Source organism: Mandrillus leucophaeus, unplaced genomic scaffold (genome assembly GCF_000951045.1).
Source record: "Mandrillus leucophaeus isolate KB7577 unplaced genomic scaffold, Mleu.le_1.0 Scaffold499, whole genome shotgun sequence".
Classification (NCBI taxonomy): domain Eukaryota; kingdom Metazoa; phylum Chordata; class Mammalia; order Primates; family Cercopithecidae; genus Mandrillus; species Mandrillus leucophaeus.
Window position 1 is genome coordinate 980,731 of NW_012105353.1, and position 23,101 is coordinate 1,003,831.

At 40.7% G+C, this 23,101-nt stretch overlaps 1 protein-coding gene across 2 annotated transcripts in view; it reads left to right on the forward strand.

Annotated features, from left to right (window-relative positions):
- SH3KBP1 (SH3-domain kinase binding protein 1) overlaps nt 1-23,101 on the forward strand; it is a 308,903-nt gene that overhangs the window by 119,229 nt on the left and 166,573 nt on the right. For both annotated transcript variants that reach the window (XM_011995794.1, XM_011995795.1), the window contains exons 3-4: nt 6,621-6,724; nt 18,203-18,332. In XM_011995794.1, the coding sequence (XP_011851184.1) occupies nt 6,621-6,724; nt 18,203-18,332 (234 nt within the window). The remainder of the gene's footprint in view (nt 1-6,620; nt 6,725-18,202; nt 18,333-23,101) is intronic.

Below are 23,101 nucleotides of genomic sequence, written 5' to 3' on the forward strand. Positions count from 1 at the left end.
AGAGGACTTGAAATGTTCCCAATACATAGAAATGATAAGTGCTCAAGGTGATGGACACTCAAATACCCTGACTTGATCACTACACATTCTATGCATGGAATAAAATATCACACGTACCCTATAAAAATGTACAAATATTATGTATCAATAAGAATTTTTTTTTTTTTTTTTTTGGCTAGGTGTGATGGCTCACTCTTATAATCCCAGTACTTTGGGAGGCTGAGGCAGGAGGATCATTTGAGCCCAGGAGTTTGAGACCAGCCTAGGCAACATAGCGAGACCCCATCTTTACAAAAAATACAAAAATTAGCCAGTGTGGTAGCTTGCATCGGTAGTCCCAGCTACCCAGGAGGCTGAGGTGAGAGGATTGCTTGAGCTTGGGAGGTCGAGACTGCAGTGAGCCAATATCATGGCTCACTGCAGTCTCCCAGGTTCAAGCGATTCTCCTGCCTCAGCCTCCTGAGTAGCTGAGACTACAGGAGTGGGCCACCATGCCCGGCTAATTTTTGTATTTTTAGTAGAGATCGGGTTTCACTATGTTGGCCAGCTGGTCTCAAACTCCTGGCCTCAGGTGATCCTCCCACCTCAGCCTCCCGAAGTGCTGGGATTACAGGCATGAGTGACCACACCTGGCCAGATCAGTTTTTGTAAACTGCTCCTCATTTTAAATTTGCATGATTGTTTCCTCGTGGTTGGATTTAGGTAAATGTTGTGGCAGAAGTATTCTATAGGTGATGTTATAGAAGTATTCTATAGGTGATGATGTTCTATAGGTCCTTCTCAGTGCAGCCTATTAGGAGGCACATGATGTCAATTTGTCCTGTGATTAGCAATGTTAACTTGGATCACTTGGGTAAGGCTATATCTGCCAGCTCTCTTCATTCTAAGGGGACCATTTTCCTTTTGTAACTGTGGGGAGATAATAATCTGTGGGGAGATACTTTGAGATTTTGTAAATATCTTAACCCCCAACAAGCTTTCGCCCAGTGGTTTTAGCAACCATTGATTCTTCCCAGAATCAATTATTACTATGATGGTTATAAAATGACTTTGTCTATTTCTGTCATTTCTCTATTTGTCAACGTTCTTTTGTTAAAAAAAGAGAAAAAAGGAGCTTTCACTTCTCACCCCATAACTATCTACCTGATCTTCTTTAGCTAGCTATCTAGCTACCCATTGAACATATCAATATGGACTCATGAATTTTTTTAATGAATAAATTATAACAAATTCCCTCAGTACCTACTGTATTGTCCCAACTTTGGCCAGTGGAAGCCCTGTCTAGCTGACTCTTGTGTCCTTTTGAAATTATCCCTTAGATGTTTGAGTACTTCATGAATTTTAGCACAACCAGATATTTTAGTCTCACTTTGTATTTTCTTTGCTCTAGGCTTAGAAGAAGCCATTTTTCTATGGAGACCTAGTTCCTCTGGGGCTGCTATTTAGGAAGGCATCAGTAGTTAGTGAAAACTCCCTAGGCAATTTCAATATGCTGCAAAGAATAAGAGACATAGATTAGAGTGTTCCAAGGGGAGACCACCTGTTCCCGCAAGGTGTTTTTTTTTTTTTTTTTTTTTTTTTTTTTTTTTTTTTTTTTTTTTTTTTTTTTTTTTTTTTTTTTTTTTTTTTTTTTTTTTTTTTAATCATCTGTTATTTGTGGTACTGATTTGTTGCTGAGATTTAGATTTTCATAGGTATTATTCAAGAGATAGCTTTAAATGCAGGTCCCTGGCCCCAACCCCAAAGAATGAGTTCAGTAGTTCTGCCCTGCATTTTAACAGTCTGGTGCAGGTGGTCCCCAGGCCATATGTGTAGAAAATCCCAGAAGTAACCCTGGAAACTGGGAATTAGGGGTTTCTTATGATTTTCCTCTTTTGCTTTTTATCAGTGGTTTCTCCCTTTCAATATGATTTCAGAATACTGCCACGTTCCCCAGGTATGTGGTAAGGATCTAGTTGATTAATTTGATGGATTATTTGAAAATATCAGATGATTTAAACCCTTGTAGCTTTACTCTTGTTCCATCATGGGGAATTGGGGATGTAAAAAAAAGAGGTGGGGGGGTGGGGGTGGAGGGTGGGAAGCTCTATAAGTGTTGAAGTTTTCAGTTGACCCAAAGACTTTTTTCATCCAATACATTATTTGTTATTAGTATATTTTCACGGACACTGAATGAATGGGCCTAGTAAATTTCACATGCTGTAAGGTCCTAGGATGTAGCCTCTAAAATATAGATGTATATGCTGTTTTGGGGACTGGGTCATGACACCATAGTCAGTTTCTGCTATTTCCTTTTCTGAGAAGGCAGTTGCATTGCCTGCCCATCTAACCAGCTTTATTTTATTAAATCTGGGGCCTGTAGGGACCAAGTGCCCAGCAGCTATAAGCAAAAGCTCCTGATTTGTGGTTTTTCGCTTCCTGGTTCCACCTTTCAAACAAATACCATGTTAGTGTAGCTAGTTCCTTCTGTGATCTCAACACCCAGGACTGAGAATGCTTAAGAACAGTCAGATGTGGGAGGGAGATAGTGCTTCTGGAGCTGCATTGCCTGATTTGAAATCCTCTGGTAAAATATGTGATCTCTATGTGCCTCCAAGGTCTTCTTGTCTGTAAAAAGGGGGTTAGCAATCTATCCCGGAGGTTCAGTGTGAGGATTAAATGGGGTAGCATATGTAAAGTGCTTAGCAGTCTATGGCACATAGCAGGTGCTCAATAAAGTGGTCACAAATGAAAGGTGACCATGGGGTCTAGTGAGAGAGTTGAGGGTGTGCTGTCTCAGTTATCATTCGATCGGCTATTGTGATATCACAGTGCTTGTGATCAACTAACCCTTATTTCACTTAATGCAGTTGTTCCCCCCTTATCCGTGAGGGCTACATTTCAAGACCCCTAGTGGATGCCTGAAACTGTGGATAGTGCCAAGCCCTATATATACTTTGTATTTACCTATACATACATATCTATGAGAAAGATTAATTTATAAATTAAGCGCAGGAAGAGATTAACACCAATAAAAAAACACTAATAATAATGTACAACACTAACAATATACTATAATAAAAGTTATGGGAATGTGTTCTCTTTCTCTCAAAATATCTTATTGTACTGTACTTAGCCTTCTTATGATGGTGTGAGATGATAAAATGCCTACATGATGTAATCAAGCGAGGTGAATGATGTAGGTATTGTGACGTAGTGTTCGGCTACTATTGACCTTCTGATGATCTGTCAGAATGAGGATCATCTGCTTTGAGTGATCCTGGATCGTGGAGTCACAACGCTGTCTGTGGTTGGATGTAAGGAGCAAACAGTATCAGTGACTCAGGGGCAGGGAACATCTACAGCGTGGAGACACTGGACAAATGGATGACTCACATTCACAGACAGGATGCAGCAGGATGGCATGAGGTTTCATCACACTACTCAGAATGACATGCAATTGAAAAGTTATGAATTGTTTATTTCTGGAATATTCCACTTAATATTTTTGGACCTCAGGTGACCACAGGTAACTAAATTGCAGAACGTGGAACTGTTGATAAGGGGGGACTACTGTAAAAATTCCACGCCTAGTTCATTTGGACATGAAGGTGGTGGCTCAAACTAAGGGATTCCAAACCTCAGGCATAGGCAAGTCGTAAGTTTTTTTCCTTTAGTTTATGTGAGCTATTGAAATGAGGTGGCATTGTCCTCTCCTTACCTCTTTAAGGAAGGTCAAGACTCACTAGTAAACATCAGTGAAATTCCAGGAAGAGGGAAAAAATGACAAATGACTTTGTCAGACTTCCTTAAGTTTAAGATGGATGAATGCAACAGAAATACAATTTCTCCCAACTTCAAGCATCCGCCTTGAACTGGGTTGTAGGTCAGGTGGTACTGACAAACAAATTCAAATCCGTGACAAGCTATAGTTGAGGCCTCGAAAAGCAGCATTCCAGGAGTTTGGGGCTCTCTGTAATGAGAGATCCATGGCAGAGACCTAAGTGACGTGGTACAGTGTTGTAGGAAGCAGTTGAGTACAGACTGCAGAAAATTTGGCACAAAATGTGAATTGAATTAGTTTATCCAGCACTAGAGAGAGAACTATGAACTTAGGCTAAGGAAATGCTGCCACTTACTAGCTTGGTGACCTGGGGTAAGTCATTGAGTCCTGGATTCCTCATTTGCAAAATGATTGCCCATTCTGGCTTTTATTTTTTAACTCATGTGGTTGGCAGGAGGAGAGGATGATGGATATCGGAAGTGATTGTGAGCTATCCCAATGCGAGGGCGAATGACTGTGCTTGGCGTCAGGTCAGGTGATCTTTACCACCAGCCATCTCTGGGTCCCTCCCCTGTGCCCTCTGTAGGGCTTACTGTTGGCAGTGAGCTTTATAGGACTTTATGCCACCAAAAGAGTAACAGTCATGAGGCTCTTAAGAAGGATGGACTAGCCTGGCAGAGAGAAACTAGCGAAGACATCATTCTTCTGACACCAGGCAGGCCTTTATGGAAGTCCGATGCAGAGATTTGGTTTAAGAGCAGTCTGATTATTCTGTTTCAGGTCCTGCATCCATTGGGTTAGTCTTTTCTCTAAGAGTAGATCACTCTCCTTTGCCATTTGTGCAGTGTTGGATCAGATGCTACTTTTTACAGAGGGTTTTTTGAAGATATGAACTTACATACAACTGTAAGTTTTATGGCTTCAGCTAACACTAGATCTTCAGATGGTGTTATTTGAAGTCACTTTGGTCAGGACTTTGACTTCTGTGGTTGTGAGTGTTGGTTTTCAGACGTTTGTCATTTCACTTGTTTCACGTTCAGATTTGTGTCTGCAGAGTTTGCTTTTAACATAACATCTAGCAAATGAAAGCCCTTTAAAGATTGATAGTAGAACTTCATCTTAAGAAGTGTCTATGGGGCCAGGGGAGTTGCAGGGGTCAGGAATGGGGTACCAAGATTGCTTTGTAATCTAGACCTTCTTTGCTAGAATGAGAAATCCGTATCTTTTTTGGTACAGAGTACTTGATTTGCCTTCCATTGTGTGGGAAGCCATGGAATAGTGGTGGTGTTCTTTGCATTGGAATACCCATTCCTCCTCACTTTCCTCCTTGGAAAAGCAAGTTGGAGTGGGCCCTCTGTCCTAGGGAGACCCAAGCCCTCCTTGGGGTTGCACTACTTAGCCTGTTGACAGTGCCATCAGCACCTAGGAATTGGCCTGGAAGCGCTGTGTTTGTTCTTAAGACCCAGAGGCTTGTAATTTTGCACAAAAGAGTGGAGAATATTTGTGGAGTCACCAAAGATGTGATTAGACAACATACCGATTCTGAACTTCTGCCCTCTTCTCTCTATTCAACTCTGTTCTTGCTTAGTGAGGTACAGGTGAGAAAAATGGAACAGAGGGAACTAGGCCGCCGGCTTTTGAAATATATTGATCAGGGCACACATCCGATGTAGCACAGAGACCTTCCCCTTTGTATGATGTCATCCTGCATCGGGGCCTTAATGTGCCCTCTGATCACCTCTGCATGGACTTCCTTTCTCAGAGAAAAGATTAGAAAAGAAAAAGAATCCCTGTAGGCAGTGCCCAAAAATAATTTAAGCATTTCTAAATGTGTTTCTTTGAAGTCATTGATCCCTTTGGTTTTCTAGGCCATGCAGTGGCATGAAGGAATGGTGTGAGGCGGTCAGCCACGAACGACAAACTTCTGAGCAATGTTGGTCTCACTTCCTATCTCCCATCCGCCTCCCTGGCTTGGGCCTCCACTGTCTGTCTGTCTGTCTGTCTGTCTGTCTCACCCTTACCCCTATACATGTTCTTTCTCCAGATAGTGCACATCTGTGGTGTGGATGTGCTGTGGACAGTTGTGTCTGTACTTGAACTAGCTCTAAGCCAGGGTCTCCCAGATGGGCCACGCTGGGTGAGTGAGGTGTTGTAACCTTGAGTGTCCTCTGGTCGAGTGAAGTGTGGCCCTGACTCTTATCTTGATTTGTCTCGCTTGGTTCTGTGTAAGCAGCCAGGGATCCTGTTAATGGATCCCCTGGGACAGAGGGAATAGGACAGACGTGGATTTGTTGAATCCTGTGGGGCATTTGAAATGGTACCAAGAGCAGGCTGAAATCTAATCAGCCTTCACTTATCAGGCTTGAGTTCCCGTATGTTGAAAGGGTGATGATTAGTAAGAAAAAGGCCAGGATACTTTATCTTTCCTTTGCACATTTAGAAAAATCCCCTCTGCCTCGCTAGCATTAGATGCAGACCATTCTTTTTTCTCTACCACATCACATCAGCTTCCATTAAAAATCAATAGCAGCAAATATAAAGCCCCATCCATGGAAAACCGTTTAAGGCAACACTGTGCTCCAGTGCTTCAGGGGTGGGGTATTTGCCTTCTGCACCAATGGATCGGTTTCTCATATCCATGCCTCTCTGACCCAGCAGCTTTTAAAAGACCAAGAAGCATTGCTCTGCTTTCTACTGCCTCTCTCTAAGAGACCAGGGCTGCCGTGCCTCTAGCCATGTCCCAGAGAGCTATTTGAGACAAGTCAGCTTAATTTGCCTGCATGCCTAGGAAGCCTCTCTTTAAAAATCTAATTTGGGGAGAAGAGCTGTCTCTAAATATTTTGCTTTTCCCATCCAGGCGAGCGACGGAGGCGCCGGTGCCAGGTGGCTTTCAGCTACCTGCCCCAGAATGATGATGAACTTGAGCTGAAAGTTGGTGACATCATAGAGGTGGTAGGAGAGGTAAGCAACCCGGCCGGGCAGTGCAGTGGCCTCGAATGGGCTGTCATAGTCACTGCTTACCCACCCATGAAAACGCCTTGCTGCAGACTCACAGGCTGTTTGGTCTTGAAATTAGGGATCCTCTAGTTGAGTCTCCTGTCTGAGAAAATGGCTTTCCCCAGAGGAATGCCCCTAAGCCAGCTGAGTTCAAACCTGGGGCCATTGGAAAGCATTGTCTCTGACACAGCTTACTAAATACCTCTGAATTTCCAACCCGGTGCCACCAAGTTTTCTCTTCTACTTGAATTGATCATAGACTCTGGGTATCCAGAGTGACCCAGATCCATCTTTAGAGCATGGATTTAGTATTTATTGTGGGGGACATTGTGGATTTAGAGGGCAAAAAAAAGGAGTGAAATTTCTTGGAAGACGTAGTATGTAGCAGATGTGACAAAGTTCTTTAAGCGTTAGCCCATTTCCTCAGCCCACACAGTTTATTGTGTGGGACGAGGAAGGAGGATCAAGAGACCCTAGAAGAGGCAGGGTTGACGGCCAAGCCTGGTCCCTGTGATTGGAGACCCTCACTCTTCCTGCTGTACCACATTCTCTTGTTCCTGCTAGTGAAATGTCCCTCCAGATTCCCTTAGGCCCAAGGGATCCTGGGTTTTAGGCTTAGAACCTTATCATTCATTCTGATTCAGCAGTTGTATCTATATGTAGAAACACAGTTTTCTAATTGCTTATTGTTTGCTGATGCCCTCTGACCTTACAGAAACCCACAATTCATAGAAAAGGAAGCTAGAAGTTGAGGAGGACCTTAAGGGAACTGTCATGGGGGTGGAAGTGGCAGGGGTGATGCTAGAAGCCAGATTTCCTGACTCGTACATAACCTAATGTGAGCCTGTGTCAGAGTTTTATTTAACTCATTAATGAAGGGATCTGTAAGATGGTAAGGCTGGCCTGAAGAGAATTGTGAAAGAACAAAGATAATGACTGAAAAAAAATATTTAAGATTGCTAAGTTACATGCATAACTACATAGTGCCCTACAGTGCAATAAAACTGTGACCTTTGAGGTTATCTCTTTTAGGGTACAAATCCTTTGCATTTCTGCTCGTCAAAATTTATTTTTGTTACTACCTGGCAGGAATCATTTGCAGTGCTCTCAGTTTTCACCAGTTAACATCCACAGTAACAGAGTTGTAAACTAGCCTCATAAATAGTAAATAGTGTGCCAAGCAGAGATACATGTCCCTCCAGAAGCAATTAATGGGGTCCCCAGTGTGGCACTGGAAGGGCATGCAGGAACCCCTTTTACCTGCTTCCAAATTTTGGATAATTAACATGTCATTCATCCTTTTTTACCCCTGGTGGCAAGCAGGGCACATAGGAGACATTTATTGAAAGTTAAATGAGTGAAAAAAATGAATGGACAACAGAGAACATTTATTTCAGTGGTAGAATGACAAGTTTCTTAAGGCTGTAACCATGGAAAGAAATTCCAGAAGAAAAAATAAACAGATGTGACTAATAAGAAAAATGGTTAAGATTTTGGTATGAATTGAAGGTAGTCCAGCTAAAGAAAGACAACAATAAATAGGAAAACATTTGCAATAAATTATGACAAAAGTTATTATATATGTAGTATGTGAAAATATTAGGAAGCTCTTATAACAATGATAAATTATAGATAAATTTGCCATAAACACAGAACCCAGACGGAGAAAAATATCTTAACCACAAGAAAATGTTCTGCTTGGCTGTTAATTAAATAAATACAAATTAAGACAATAATGGGTTTTTACTTATGAAAATCCGAAGAAAATATTTAGTGGTAAGGCTGTTGGCAAGGCGTAGAAGAACTGGTGAATTTGTATGTCTGTGTTATCCTTATATGAAGCTATTTGGCAAGGTATGTCAAGAGCTATAAATATCTGAATAACACTTTTTGACTCAGTGATCTCGTTCCTGAGAATTTATCCACAGAAACTGATTGATGATAGAAGAAACATGTGAAACGTGTTAATTACAGCAGTATTTGTGATAATGAAAAATAATCAAGAAGGAAAATTAAGGTGTATTTTCCAGGTAGAACATTGTGAAGCCATTAAGATGGTAAACAGGTTTTTAAATATGTATTTGTTATGATACTTTGCATTGTAATTATCTGTTATATTCTACTAAGCTGAGAGCTTTTCAATGGCAGGGACCTGATTTTTGTCTATTTTTATATTTGTGGTACCTGGAATAGTGCCTGAAACCTAATATGCACTTTAATAAATGCTTGCTGAATAAGTAAATGAATCAATGGAAATACAAAAATAGTTTTTTTGCAAATTGAACAAATCAGAACACAAAACTGCATACACTAGGATAAAACCATGTAAAATATATCTATATGCTTGTGATCAAATACTGAAAGGGAACAAGAATTGAAAATGCTTCTGTCATAGAAGATGACTTTTCTTTTAATGTTGTAATAATGCATTAAGAAAAACCACAAGTCAAGACCAGGAAAATGATTAATACATTTCTCAGAAATATTGCCCACTTTTGCCTGCCTATTGGCTGCAGAGAAACTGAATGTTGATTGCATAAAGGAGAGAGAGGAGCGCTGGCAGAGCTGTTACTGGATTTGCCTAGAGGCTGATAGGCCTTTGCCATCATCTACAATACCAGCCTCCTTTCTATTATTCACTGCCAGCTAAATCCTGCTCGTCATTCTGGACTTGCTTCAAGTAGGAAAAAGGAAAAAATAACCATATAGTCTATGATATTTACATAAAACAAAATGTGTAAAGGCTGGCCTTTTAATCCAAAGTTTTAAAATATCATCAAAAATTCCCCATTGTTCCAGTTTACTTGTTATATTGCAGAGACTGGGCCCTTGTCACTGTATAATATAAAATCTGTCCTTTTCTCTTGTAGTGAATGTTATATAAATGCTAATGATAGCTCTTCTCTAATTCCACTGATGATTAAAAATAAACAGAAAAAGGCAATAAACAAAAACCCCTAAATCACAGAGACAGATCAAGGCAAGAACATAATAGTTTTACAATACTGTAGGATTAATCTATTAATAAAATATAACATGTATTGTATGTGTATAATATTTTTATTGATTAATAGATGGATTCCTCTAATTTTGCAAAGCTGTACACACACACACACACATACACACACACACACACACACACACACTTTTTTTCTCTTTTTGCCCCGACAGATAAGCCTTAGGAGGATTTTGAATTTACGGACTAGTTTTTTTGAAAGAGTTGAATCAAGTAGGGAATCCTAAAGTCCTAAAACATCTGCCTTAATATCTAATTTTAGCTTAAAATATCAAAATGAATATTCGTTCATCATTTATCAATACAATCTTATGACATAGGGCCAAGGCCACTTCCCTAAATATGGGTTTGCTGGTTTGAGTTCCATCTATCTCTGCATCCATGGTGCATCCTCGATGATTCCCACTGGGTTCCGTCTCAAGTTCTAGAACCGCACCCCCCACCACTCACCCCTTACCTTCTTTAGTTGTCTCCTTCACACCAAATGTGGCAACGGTTTTTTTTAAAACCTTCAGATCATTACCTTTATCCTTCCTCACCACCAACTCTTTCTCTTCACACCTATATATTTTTGTGCAATTTAACCAAATGTGTGCTACCAATAATGAGCAAGAGACTTAAGCAGGTTTAGGTAGAAACAACTTTGACCCTTGGTCGGGTGAACAGCTTGCTCATCTGGCAGGAGCGAGTCTACCAGCCCTGACTGCTCAGCCTGAGCCAGCCTGCAAAGCATAGTTTAGGGAAGGAAGGGAGTGCTCAGGGCAGTGTGGGGATAGTGGAGTTGGCAAAGCAAGGTGCCTGCCAAGAAAGCACCTGCCATGCTTCTAGCTCCTGGCTGGAGAGTGATGGTTGTGCTGTGAAAAGAAATCATCGTTGTGAACCCAAAGGAACCAGACTGCCAATTCAAAAGGAAAGTAGCAGGCTGTGAATTCCTGGATTGATATTTTTAAAGAAATCATTGTGAATACACACTGGGTCATTTTTATCCTGAATGGAGAAGACAAATAAATACAGGCAAAGTTCTAATTATAGGAAGAACAGAGATGGCATGTGAATGAGGTTTATAGGAGAAATAGCATTTGAAGGCCCCTGGAATTTTTATGTGGGCTTTTTGGCCTATGATGTGTTTTTTTGTTGTTGTTATTTTGTTGTTGTTGTTGTTGTTGTTGTTTTTGAAAAGTGTATAAGCCACTTTGTTTTTTTTTTTTTTTTTTTTTTTTTTTTTTTTTTTGGAGATGGAGTCTTGCTCTGTCACCCAGGCTAGAGTTCTGTGGCATGATCTCGGCTCACTGCAAGCTCCGCCTCCCGGGTTCACGCCATTCTCCTGCCTCAGCCTCCTGAGTAGCTGGGACTACAGGTGCCTGCCGCCACACCTGGCTGATTTTTTTTGTATCTTTTTAAATAGAGACGGGGTTTCATCATGTTAGCCAGGATGGTCTTGATCTCCTGACCTTGTGATCCACCCGCCTCGGCCTCCCAAAGTGCTGGTATTACAGGTGTGAGCCACCGCACCTGGCCGAAGCCACTTTGTTTTTCTATGTTATCTAGAGCCTGGGAAAGGAGTCACTTTTCCTCTTGTGTTGGATTAGCTTGGTCTTAGCCAGTCTCTCAGTCATGGCTCAAGGGATGTTCAAAGATTCTTGTTTTTATGTGTTCTTTATGGTTACTTTTCCCAGTGGCCCCCAGTCAGGCTGGCTTAAAGCCTAACCTGGTTTTGTGGCTTGCAAAGATGATAACTTCCATTTTCGAAGTACTTCTGCATCTTCCTTCTTGTGCCCATAGAAGATTTGGTACACTTAGCTAGAGTTAAATAGGCCCTTGAACTTCATCAGAACTTTAAATCAGTCAGACAACTTTTGTGGGTGTGGATAGGCAGTCCATCCTCATGTCATTTTTTGCCCATGGGAAGTCAAGTTTATTCAAACGCTGATCAGTTAATAGGTGATCGAAGCATACCGAAGTTCTTACCTGTTAAGATATCGCCTTGCTTTAGAAGGGTTTGTATCTCTTTGCAAAAAAATAAAAATAAATAAATATAAAATATCTGCTTATTGGAATTTGATAATCCATAGAGCTTGGGCTGTTCTACAATTACTTCTCCAAATAACTTTCACATGTTTACATGAACACCTCTGGTTTCCTAATGTGCAGAGATGGTAAAACATTCATATTAAGGAGAAGGAAGCCGTGTTTAGAAGAGAAAGTTGATTAGATTTGAATCATCAGCATACAAAACAGGCCACAATCATATAAAAGTAACATATTTGCAAGTTTAAAGGTATTTATAATAGATTTGCGTAGCTGTGGGATTTATCAAATATTTCAGTGCTTACACTCTGAGAGAAACTGTGTTTACTGAGATTCAGAGATTGATTGAATAGAACCTGTCTCTTGAAACATGTTAAGTCTAGTGAGGGAGGGCAAGATATACACAGTTAAGGTAACTGTCCACCCAAGATGTTACCAAAGTGGCAAATGATGGCATTGACGAATGAGAGAGGAATATAAAAATAGGAGTAGTCACAGAAGGTGAAGAAGATGCTTTGTAGAATAGATGAGATTTCAACTGAATATGCAAATGGTGAGTGGTATTTTTGTTAGGTGCTGGAGGAAGGAGGACATGGTGTTAGTAGAGCCTTGCTCTGCAGTAAGGGGAGGACCTGTGAACCTTTGGGACAGGTATAGGTTATAGAAAGCAGGTGCTGGTGGATGCAATGAAATGGGGTTGAGATCAAAGTTACAGCGCTGGCCACACTGAACTTTCAAAGGAGCACCTGTTTAAAGATTCCTAATCTAGGGATTTCCCAGGTGAATATATCCCCATAACCATTTTCTCACCTGGAAATAGTGATGGGAGAAAACTTGAGGATCTTGATTCATCAGAAAGGTTATCTTGCTGGCTAGTGTTACCATTTATTCATATTTTTTAATTGGAATGATAGAAAGACCTTAGCATTGGACTCACTTAGGTATTTGGGGACCTGTGGCTGTTTTTGAAGGACAAGATTATCAAGCACTGCTGAAGGAAGTTTCCAAAAGCTCTACCAGAAACCCTTTCCACTCTGATGAAAAATCATGGATGTTGCTCTGTCTTGTTGGGCAGTTGGCCTAAGTCTTAAATAGAAATTGTATATGTTTTCTTAAATGACTTCCCTTCCAGTTACTCTACAGATTTCTCTTTGAGGGCCCCCTCTCATGTAGAATAGCCTTGTTCTCAGAAAAGTGAGGGGAGGGAATGAAAATCAACCTTTCTATGTGAATGGAATGTTCTGGCCCAGCCAGAAAGAGGTAATCATACAATGAACTACACAGGAACTGGGGGAAAACATTGGTCCAGCCATTTAGGACCTAGATAATGCTTGTTTATATTTGACATAGCCAGCTTTCTCACATCCTCTGAAATTGAAAATAATGTAGGTGTTTATGCCTTCAGGAAATGCCCCCCTTAAAGATATACTTTTTTTCACCAATTCTACTGATAGAAAAACATATTTACCAGAAACAGTTTGTATTTTCAACAGTATTTAAAAAGTTAAAATTATGTCTCAGCACATTTATATGAAGTTCTAGAAGAAGTAAAATGAATCAAAGGTGATAGAAATCAGATTAATGGTTGCTTGGAGGTGGATTGACTAGGAAGGGGCACAGGGAACTTTCTGGAGTGATGAAAATGCTCTGTATGTTAATAGAGGCGTTGGCTACAATGGGCATTTATCAAAACTAATCAGCTTGTATTGTTAAGTTCTGTGCATTTATGTAAATTATACTTCAATTTTAAAAAAGCTTTAAAAGCTATCTTAACATTTTTCTAGTGTTTTAAAAATTCTTAAAACACCTTTCCCTGCCTTTCACAACTAAGAGAAAGGAACAGTATTACAATTTTCATTCAGTTACTTCTGAAAAAAATTTGAGGAAAATTTTAGCAACATTAAGGTGTGGGCCTTTCCTTAGACTTTGATGTGTCACTTTTCTTTTATGGGAAGAATGGTAAAACAGCTCTTGAAACAATGAAGCTGACTTCATTTGCCTGTGTGCATCCCCCTAACCCCAGGCTTCCCTCAAACCCACCCCTCCAGTGTGCTTCTGACTGGGGTTTGGGTATCAAAGTATTCATTGGATTAAAAAAAGCTATAGTCGTCCTTAGATGAATTTTTTCTGTCTTGCTACTTGTGCCCTTCGGTAGACTGTAGACCTGGTAAAGCCTCTGTTCCCCTTCTTAGTCCAGTTGACAGGTAAAACTTCAGGGGTGATAAATAGGAACTGGTCTGAATAGCCAAGTACTCACAGGTAGCACGCTATCTTTTCAGTCACAGACTTCTTTAATGCCTTACAAATGGGGTGCAAGAAGGGGTGGGGATGGGAGTATTGAAGTTCACCCAGGTGTTTGCCCAATCTCTGACAGGGCTAAGATTTAAAAACTACTTCCTTGGACTCTGAACCCACGTAGATGCTGTTGATTGTAAAGACATGAAAATTTCAAGGCCCTCAGATAGAAACTGTTGAAGTGGTTTTATTCTGTCATTCTCAAACACTACCAGGTGTAAGCTGCTCTGCTTCCAGCTCTGGGCCAAAGGTGAGATTCACTCTTGGGACACAGTGAAATTGTATCTTAGCGCATTTATATGAAGTTCTAGAAGAGGCAAAACTAATCAGAGGGCTCCAGAGCTGGCTGGGTTGGTCATAGAGGGACACAGGTGGGATTTGTTCTCAGCCTAGAGCCAAGGCCTGCAGAGGACTGTTTATGAGTGGGGAAGGGAGAAGATGGGCATCTGCCCCCTTTTATTATTGTCCTTTCTTTGGGGTGGAAGTTATAAGCCCTTGGTGTGGTATTCATAATCCCTACTTTCTTACAAAGAGATGCATTTCTTTCTTTTCTTAACTACAGAAATGCAAACATAAGTAAGCTTGATTTCTAAGAAGGGGCATGGGGCGTTCAGGCTCTGTAACTTCCTCTCTCTTGTTGGAAACTTCTCAAGGATGGAGTCTTTATCTGTTTTGTTCAGCAATGAATCTGTCTCCAGGTACGGGGGCAGTGCAAGATAGGTGCTCACTGAATATTGGTAGAATTGGTGGAATTGGGAGGACCACACAGACCTGGGTGTGGCAGTACCTAGTTAAGAACAGTGGCGAATATAGTTAGGATCTCTCAGTTCCTTTTGCTCCTCACAGGAAGGAAACCTTTTTCTGTGGGGGAAATCAGAGCTCTATAGGTCCCATGGAGGATTTTTCCCAATAATGTCCCTGCCATTCATTCGTTCATTAATTCATTCAATGTGTGAGGCACTGTGCTTTACTCTTAGAATGAGTGAATGAATGCATGAATGAATGAATGAATGAATGAAATCACATGGCAGTGTCCATGTCCTCATCTTTATGCAGGAAGTTGAACTAGAATATCTCTGAAGAGGGATAGTGTGAGGTATCATTTTTCTCCTGTCTCCAACCTCAGTCTCGAGACCAAAATAGCTGGCCTGGTTATAGAAGGAAATAGTACTGAACGACTCTCACTGGTACTGGGGCCACCCACACCATCCTCATGAAGGGCTCCAGCTCACAGAGAAATGAGCATCTTGCCCATGGTGCGCCTGTGATGGGAAGTGTGTGCCCAGGCGATGAGCAGTGGTTTTATTGTCTGCCCCTCCACTTACTGTGTGGCTAATGATAGACCTCTGCCATTTTCCCATAGGCCACTCCTCTCAGACTGTGCTTTTGACAGTGATACAGGCATCTGGGGGTGTGGTGAGGTGAAGATACATCTCTTTTCCCAGCAGACAGCCTGCTTTTCCTACACATCAGGATGGCTTCCCTCAGGGATCTTGGGCAGGAGCCACTTATTACTAGGAATAGGAATGTTCCAGACATCTTCGAACTAAGTGGGTTGGAATTGGCCCAGCTACCCCGTGCTGTTGGGGATTATGCCAAGGACTGCTCATTTGTGGTTTGTGCCCTTGATTTTCCCCTCCTGCCCTGTGACTCCTGGGAGAGAGAGGGTCATTTTCTGGTTTCTTATTCAGTACCAGCACAAAGGACTCTGCTCAACAAATCCTGTGATGATTGATACTGAGACTCATGGTGAATCTTCCTAACCATCTAAGCCTATAAAAAGCTCCTTGAAAAAATAATATGTGTCAGTTGAATTGGCATAGAAACATGGAATGATTTCAGTGGAAATGCTGTGAAATGCCACGATTTGGTATCAAATAGTCGTTGGGACAGTTGTGCATGGATGCCGTCATCTGGATTCTCTCCCGAAGATTTTGTGATCGTGCAAATGTAATTGCCACTCTGCGAGTCTGTATCACACAAGTTTCCTTATAAATGCTCTAAACATATCGTTCAGGTTATCTCCATTCCACAGGCTCCATCAGCAGCCCCCTTTCTCATACACACCTGTCCCCTAAGTATTGCTGCCATTTCTTCTTCTAAAAGCCTACCTTAATTTTGATTTCTCTTTTCTCAAAGCCTTCCTTTAGCACCGCAGATCTCAGTGAGCTCAACTTTGTGTAACAAGTTTGATGTGTGCTAAGTCATGGTCTTTTCTCATCTATTTACCTTGCATTGCTAATGTTTAGTCACACCTTTCTATCTTGGTAGAGTATTCACCTCTTGAGGAAAACTAAGGACATGTCCTATACAGTTCTATGTCCTGCAGCCCCTAGTGAAGATTAGTAATGCATATATACCTCTAACGCAGATTGAGATGCTGTCCTAAAGATGACAGCTGTGAAGTGTGTTAATTATTCCCATCATGCAGATGGGAATAAAACGGGATTCATTTTGGTAGGACAAATTTGAATAAAGTCACATAACTGCTAAGTTTCAGGACAGACAAAATTTGAACTGGACTTTTGACTCAAAGTTTCTTTTTCTTTTTTGTTTAAATTATTTTAACTTTTAAGTTGTATTTATTAATTTGGATTGGTAATACAGGCGTTCCTCAACTTACAATGGGATTATGTCCCAATAAACCATCATAAGTTGAAAATATCATAAGTTGAAAATGTATTTAATACACCTGACCTACCAAACAGCGTAGCTTAGCCTAGCCTACCTTAAATGTGTTCACAACACTTCCATTAGCCTATAGTTGGGTAAAATCACTTGGCAACACAGCATACTGAAGAGTGTCGGTTGTTTACCCTCGTGATCACATGGCTCACTGGGAGCTGAGGTTTGCTGCCGCTGCCCAGCATTATAGAAGTATTGTACTACCTATTGCTAGTCTAGGAAAAGATCAAAATTCAAAATTTGAAGTATGGTTCCTACTGAATGCATATCACTTTTGCACCATCATAAAGTCAAAAATCCTAAGTCGACCTATTGTAAATTGGAGACTGTCTGTACGTGTACATGGTAAAACAATTCCAAAGGTTGTATTGTACTCCACCATACTGCTTATAACTTAATACTTGCTTGTTTTCAAACTGCCCTTATTTTCCTCTAAGAAGCCAGTTTGCTATTGTGACTTCTGCTATTCTACTAGTGGCTCTATTACAAAATGCAGGGACAATTTTTTTACCCTTCTGTCACCCATCCCTGCTAGTTGATCACTCAAGGCCAGCTCAGACCTCAAAGGGCCTCTAATCCAAATCTGCCTCATCCATTCTCACTGCTCCCCCGATTCAGCCTTCACTCCTTACTCAGATATCATAGTCTCGCTACCCTTCCTACCTCCCTACCTGCTTTCGGTTCATCTTAGGGTAATCTAGAACCCTTCAGAAATGTACAGGAAGCTCTTATACTTTCTGATTGAGTTCTTAGCCTACAGGTAAATTTTTAACTATATTTTTTAAGCTGTTTAGTTAGTTTGGTAGTCTGGGGAAGCCATTCTCAGTTTTTAGATAATGGTTTTAAATGCATAAAATAAAACACATAGGATTATAAAGGGAACGATTTATATTGAAATAGTTATCAAATTATTTTAAAACCAAATTTTGATATAGTAATCTATAGGTATCCTTATTAATAGACTAAATAGCAAAGGTCTCCCAGTAGGTGTAATAACTATCACCATTTCAAAGCAGCAATGAGCACAAAAGATATTTTGAGATACCCATAGCATCTATGATGTGATATGAAAATATCTGTGGTTTGTTTGGTGATGAGTCACAGGTCCTTCTAATATTGATGTGTTACCTACCCTACATTCATAACCAAAGCAGATGCCAAATTTCAGTTAGAGGCCAATGAAAATGAAGTATTAATTTTGTCTGTTTGCATTTATGGACCCCAGGTAAACACCCCCTTCTTTAGCCTGAATCTCAAGGCTCTGTGTGGTCTGTTTTCTTGTTCCCTGTTAACTTTAAAGCCATCTAGTCTCCCTGCGTGGGCTCTACATGCTATACCATACAGACGGGAGCAAAATTGGAAACCACCATGTCTAACCTGACCCTTGCATCTCTGCTCTTTTGTTTGTATCTCTGCAGGTAGAGGAAGGATGGTGGGAAGGTGTTCTCAACGGGAAGACTGGAATGTTTCCTTCCAACTTCATCAAGGAGCTGTCAGGGGAGTCGGATGAGCTTGGCATTTCCCAGGATGAGCAGCTATCAAAGTCAAGTAAGGAAGTCCACCCTACCAAGCAGGAGCGGGGGAGTGGGGGACTGGCAGGCTGTGCTCCAGCCTCCCTTCTGTTCTGTATCCTATGCCGAGAGGCTGTGGTAAACGCTCATGAGAATTTTTTTGGTTATACTACCTTAACCCACTGTGGTTTAGGAAGCTGATCACTATAAAGGTGTGACCTATAGCCACACATTCTGTATGTCTCTGGATAGGTAACTGCCAGCCTTCATGCCTTGGTAATACTGTCTCATGGGTGGCCCATGTTGCTGTGCCTCCATATACTTCTAGAGTGTTGCTTACTGTAAGTTCATAATTATTTTAAAAATGAACCAAATGGGATTGTCAGTATTTCTCAGCATCCCTTGAGGGACTTGGAGAAATTGCAAAAAAAAAAAAAAAAAATCAGTGATGGTGAGAAGTAAAGTGCTATGACAAGATGAGTGCATGCCAATCCCCTTAAAAGTAGGTCAAGACAACTGAGAGTCCAGGTCCCACCTTGGGTGGTGAGCATGTGTGTCCTTCTGCGATGGTGACAACGAACTTCAGGTCTTTCTTTCTCCAGGGCCTGAAGGTCTCCCTCCAGCTTCTCTGCTGCCCTTTCCAGCTCACGGAGCAAAAGGTCAGGACCGGGAAACTTTGTTCTCCCAGTCACTAACCCAACTGTGGGCGTCTGTGTATCTCTTGTGCCGTCTTGAGCCAAGGTCATGGGCATGAATGTTGTAGGAGGCTCAACTGTGCAGCACTACCTGGGGTTGCAGAATTTCCTTTCTGACAAGAGGAGGGCAGCTTAGTCCTGCCCAAATCATTCTTAAATGTCTTCCTTTTTCATTTGGAAAAACCTGACTTGAGTGGTGTTCTCGTGTTAGTTTGTGTCTCTTTTATTTAACCAGTAGTATGATTACACAAATGTCTGATTTGGAGGTAATGCCATTTCCAGAGAAGTGCTCAGGCGACTTCCTTCACTTGGTGTCTCAGCAGCAGCTCTGGATGATGTAGCCTGACATACCCAGAAACAGCAGCACTTGCTGGTTACCCAGTGGCTTCAGCAGTGCCTCCCTCCACTGCCAAAGCCCGGGACCCTCCTACCCCTGAACCCCATTCCATCCTAGAGTCTATGGTAGGAAGGTTTGGAAGGGGTTGAGGGGCAAACAAGGTGTCTTGGAGCTCCTGTTGCCTTCTCTGGCTCAGGGCAGGAGGATTCTCTATTAACATGGCCCAGCTGATGAGTACTACTGGGAGGGGAGAAGGTGTCCTTGATCCCACATTAGTGGAAGGTACTATTGCTTTCAAAATCCATATTAGAATTCTAGCTGCCCTGGTGTCTTCTTTTGTACTCTGGAATAACTATTGTACCTGGTAATTAGGTCCCATAATAACAGTACTCTATGTTAGGGACATTGTGGATTAAATGGGATTTTTTGGAGGGAGGACCAAATTGGGTCATTATAACATTATTTCCATGAATAAATTCATTGCAAGTTCCAATAGCAATAATGTGCATAAACCACCTTGCTCCATAGCAGACCCATACTAAATGGTAGCTTTCATTGTTAGTCAAGATAACTGTTGAGACATAACCAGTTAGTATCAGTTGCTTGGAGGCTGCTTGCATACTGATTGATAGTGTGTTGGCTGAAGCATTGTGACTGCATTTGGAAATTACTTCGGAGTTCCTCTACTGATGCAGAGGAGGAGATCTGGGGAAGTATTAGACAACCTCTTAGGAAAAGTCTTGACATCTTGGTGTCCTGCCACCTTAGCTATGCTCTCAGAGCTGGAAGATCAGGGGAGTAATGCCTCTTGTATCTTTAGAACTATTGAAACAAATTGACTTCTCTCATTCCAAGTCAGTAATATGGACAGCTCACCTTGGCTGACCCATCAGTTAAAGGTATATGGTGCTGGAATTCCTGGTACAGAGGATTAGGAGGTTAGGTGGAATGGTCTTCCCATTTAGCATTTTGTCATCACCTATTCAGAAGGGGCATTTTCTCTTCTAGAGACTGTTCCCCACACACAGTTACTCAATTAAAAGCCTTCCATTTCAAGACCAGGAGAGCCCAATAGTTTCAGCAGCCATGTTTAGTTGCCATTGTTGAGGGGATTTTGAATCCCCGGAGAGGCATGGTCTCCTAACAAGGATGGCTGCTTCTGATAAAGGGTACATGGCTTTTGTAATCTTCCTGTATAAGCAGTTAAGGAAAAGAGGGCCCATCTCTCCATCCATTGGTCCATATCTATCGATCTATCCATGCTTCTTTCTCTCCTTCCTTCCTTCTATTCTTCATTCATTCAATCTTTATTGACACCGTGTTGTCACTAAAACACTGTCCAAGGCACTGACGATATACAGAGACAAATCAGACAGGGTCCCTGCTTTCAGTAAGCTCACACTGCAGAAAACGGACATGCAAACCCAAGTTCAGCAAAGTGTCCAGGTGCTCTGCAAAGTAAGCATCTGAAGAAGAATGGGGCACAAAGAGGCCAGTCCCATGGGGATGTGGGGCTTCATAGAGGAGCAGATGTGAGGATAATGAATAGCTTGCTAACTTGAAGTAATTCCCTGAAAGAGAGAAATAGTATCTCTCAGTGTTCTGACAGAATTTCCAGTAGCAGGCCAGGCATGGTGGTTCATGCCTATAATCCCAGCACTTTGGGAGGCCAAGACAGGTGGATAGCTTGAGCCCAGGAGTTTGAGACCAGCTTGGCCATCACGGTGAAACCCTGTCTCTACTAAAAACAAAAACAAAAAAACAAAAATTAGCCAGGCATGCTGGCACATACCTGTAATCCCAGCTACTCAGGAGGCTGAGGCATGAGAAGTGCTTGAACCCGGGAGGCAGAGGTTGCAGTGAGCCATGATCACACGACTGTATTCCAGCCTGGGCTACAGAGAGAGACTATTTAAAAAATATATATATCCAGTGGCCACTTACACCCTGAATTTGCTTCAGTGTGTGACTATGTTAAGATTTCTGTAATTGGATCAGATCACATACAGAAATTATATGTACTGGTAGGATTTCTGTAAGTAGAGCCTTTGGTTTTAAAAGGGATCTGCTTATTCTCCATTCCCAGATAATGGTGTTAGTAGTTTTGATGTGCTTTACTTAAAACAAAAACAAAAACAAAAACCTTTTTGTTTTGAAATATAGATTAACAGAAAGTTACAACAATAAATACAAAACTGTACAGAGAGATCCTTGTACCCTTCACCCAGTTTCCCCCAGTGATAACATCTTTTTATAATTATAGTACATGCATATTACTTTTGTATGAAACCATAAAAGACAAAATGTGGTTCATACACAAAAGACATCTAGCTTTTTACTCTGGTATGAGATAAAATGTACTTAATCTAGGTCTTTGTTAGGCCAACCCACTAATACTCTTCACAAATTACAGTTCATTTTTCACAGAGATTGCTTAATTAATACACAGATATGGGAGTAAGTTAAATTTCTAATGTTTGTGCTATATTGGTAATTTTTAGAGATCATAGTGACATCGTATGCAAATCCTCTTAATTTAAATGCTACCACACATTAGCGTAAGGTTTTTCTAAGAATGACAAAATCTGTATCTGAATATGAACCATGTGTACAGTGAATGCACATGTATCTCTTTGTTTCTGACACACACACATACACCCCTACTTCTGTATGTGCACAAGTTTATTTGGTATTTGCATTCTTCACATTTCTACTTCCAGAAAGTCTTTGAAGTAGTTATTGAGTTGAATTTTGTGTACCAATGGATGAATGTGATAGAAGAAACATTGGCATTATATTTATAAGGGAGTGTGCCAAGACTGCTTGACACATGGTAGGTGTTTAATAAATGCTTATTGAATCCCCTTTTACTATAAGGAGGCATTTTTATTTTTGAATGACAGGTGAAAGTCTTTTGAACTTGCTTTTCTCTTATTCTGATGTATTTTTACATATGGTAGTTGGTTATGAAAGTCTCTAAACTTTCTTAGATCTTTGTTTAGGGTAATCTAGTCTATCAGAGAAAGAATTGCAATGATTGTGTTGGTGGATATTTTATCCATTTTATCTCAGAGAGGAAAATTTATAGTTATGTAGTAGCAGAAACTTTTTGTTGCATATTTAAATTTGAAAACATCTTTACCATTTTCAGAACTTATGAAACCTTAAAGGTAGTTTTTCAAAAAAAATTCTTATAAACTTTTTTATTATTGAAAATGTCTAACATATACAAAAATAAGAATAGTCTAATGAACCTCTGTGTACCTATCACTCAGCTTCAGCAATTATCAACCTTTGGCCAATTTGTTAAAATTATAGCCCTCCACAGGCTTTGTCCATATTATCTTGAAGGCAAACCCCAAATATTATGTAACTTCATTCATAAATATTTTAACATGCATCAATAAAAGAGTGTCTTAAAATACCATTTATCTCACACACATACAATTACGGCAATTCCTTAGAATAATTAAACACGTGGTCACTGTTCACTTTCCCCTAAAGTCTTCTTTATTACCATTCATTTGAGTCTGTATCCAAATAAAGTACATACATTGCCGTCAGTATGTCTCAAATCTGTTTGAATCTATAGATTTCTCCTTCATATCTCCTTTTTTTTCTTGTAATTTTTTTGCTAAAGCAACTGAGCCCCTTTTTCCATTAGTTTCTCACAGTGTGGCTTTTGCCGATTTCATCTCTGTTGTGCCATTAAATCTGTATTCCTATAAATTAATCATTAGATCTAGGGACTTGATTAGATTCAGGAGATATATA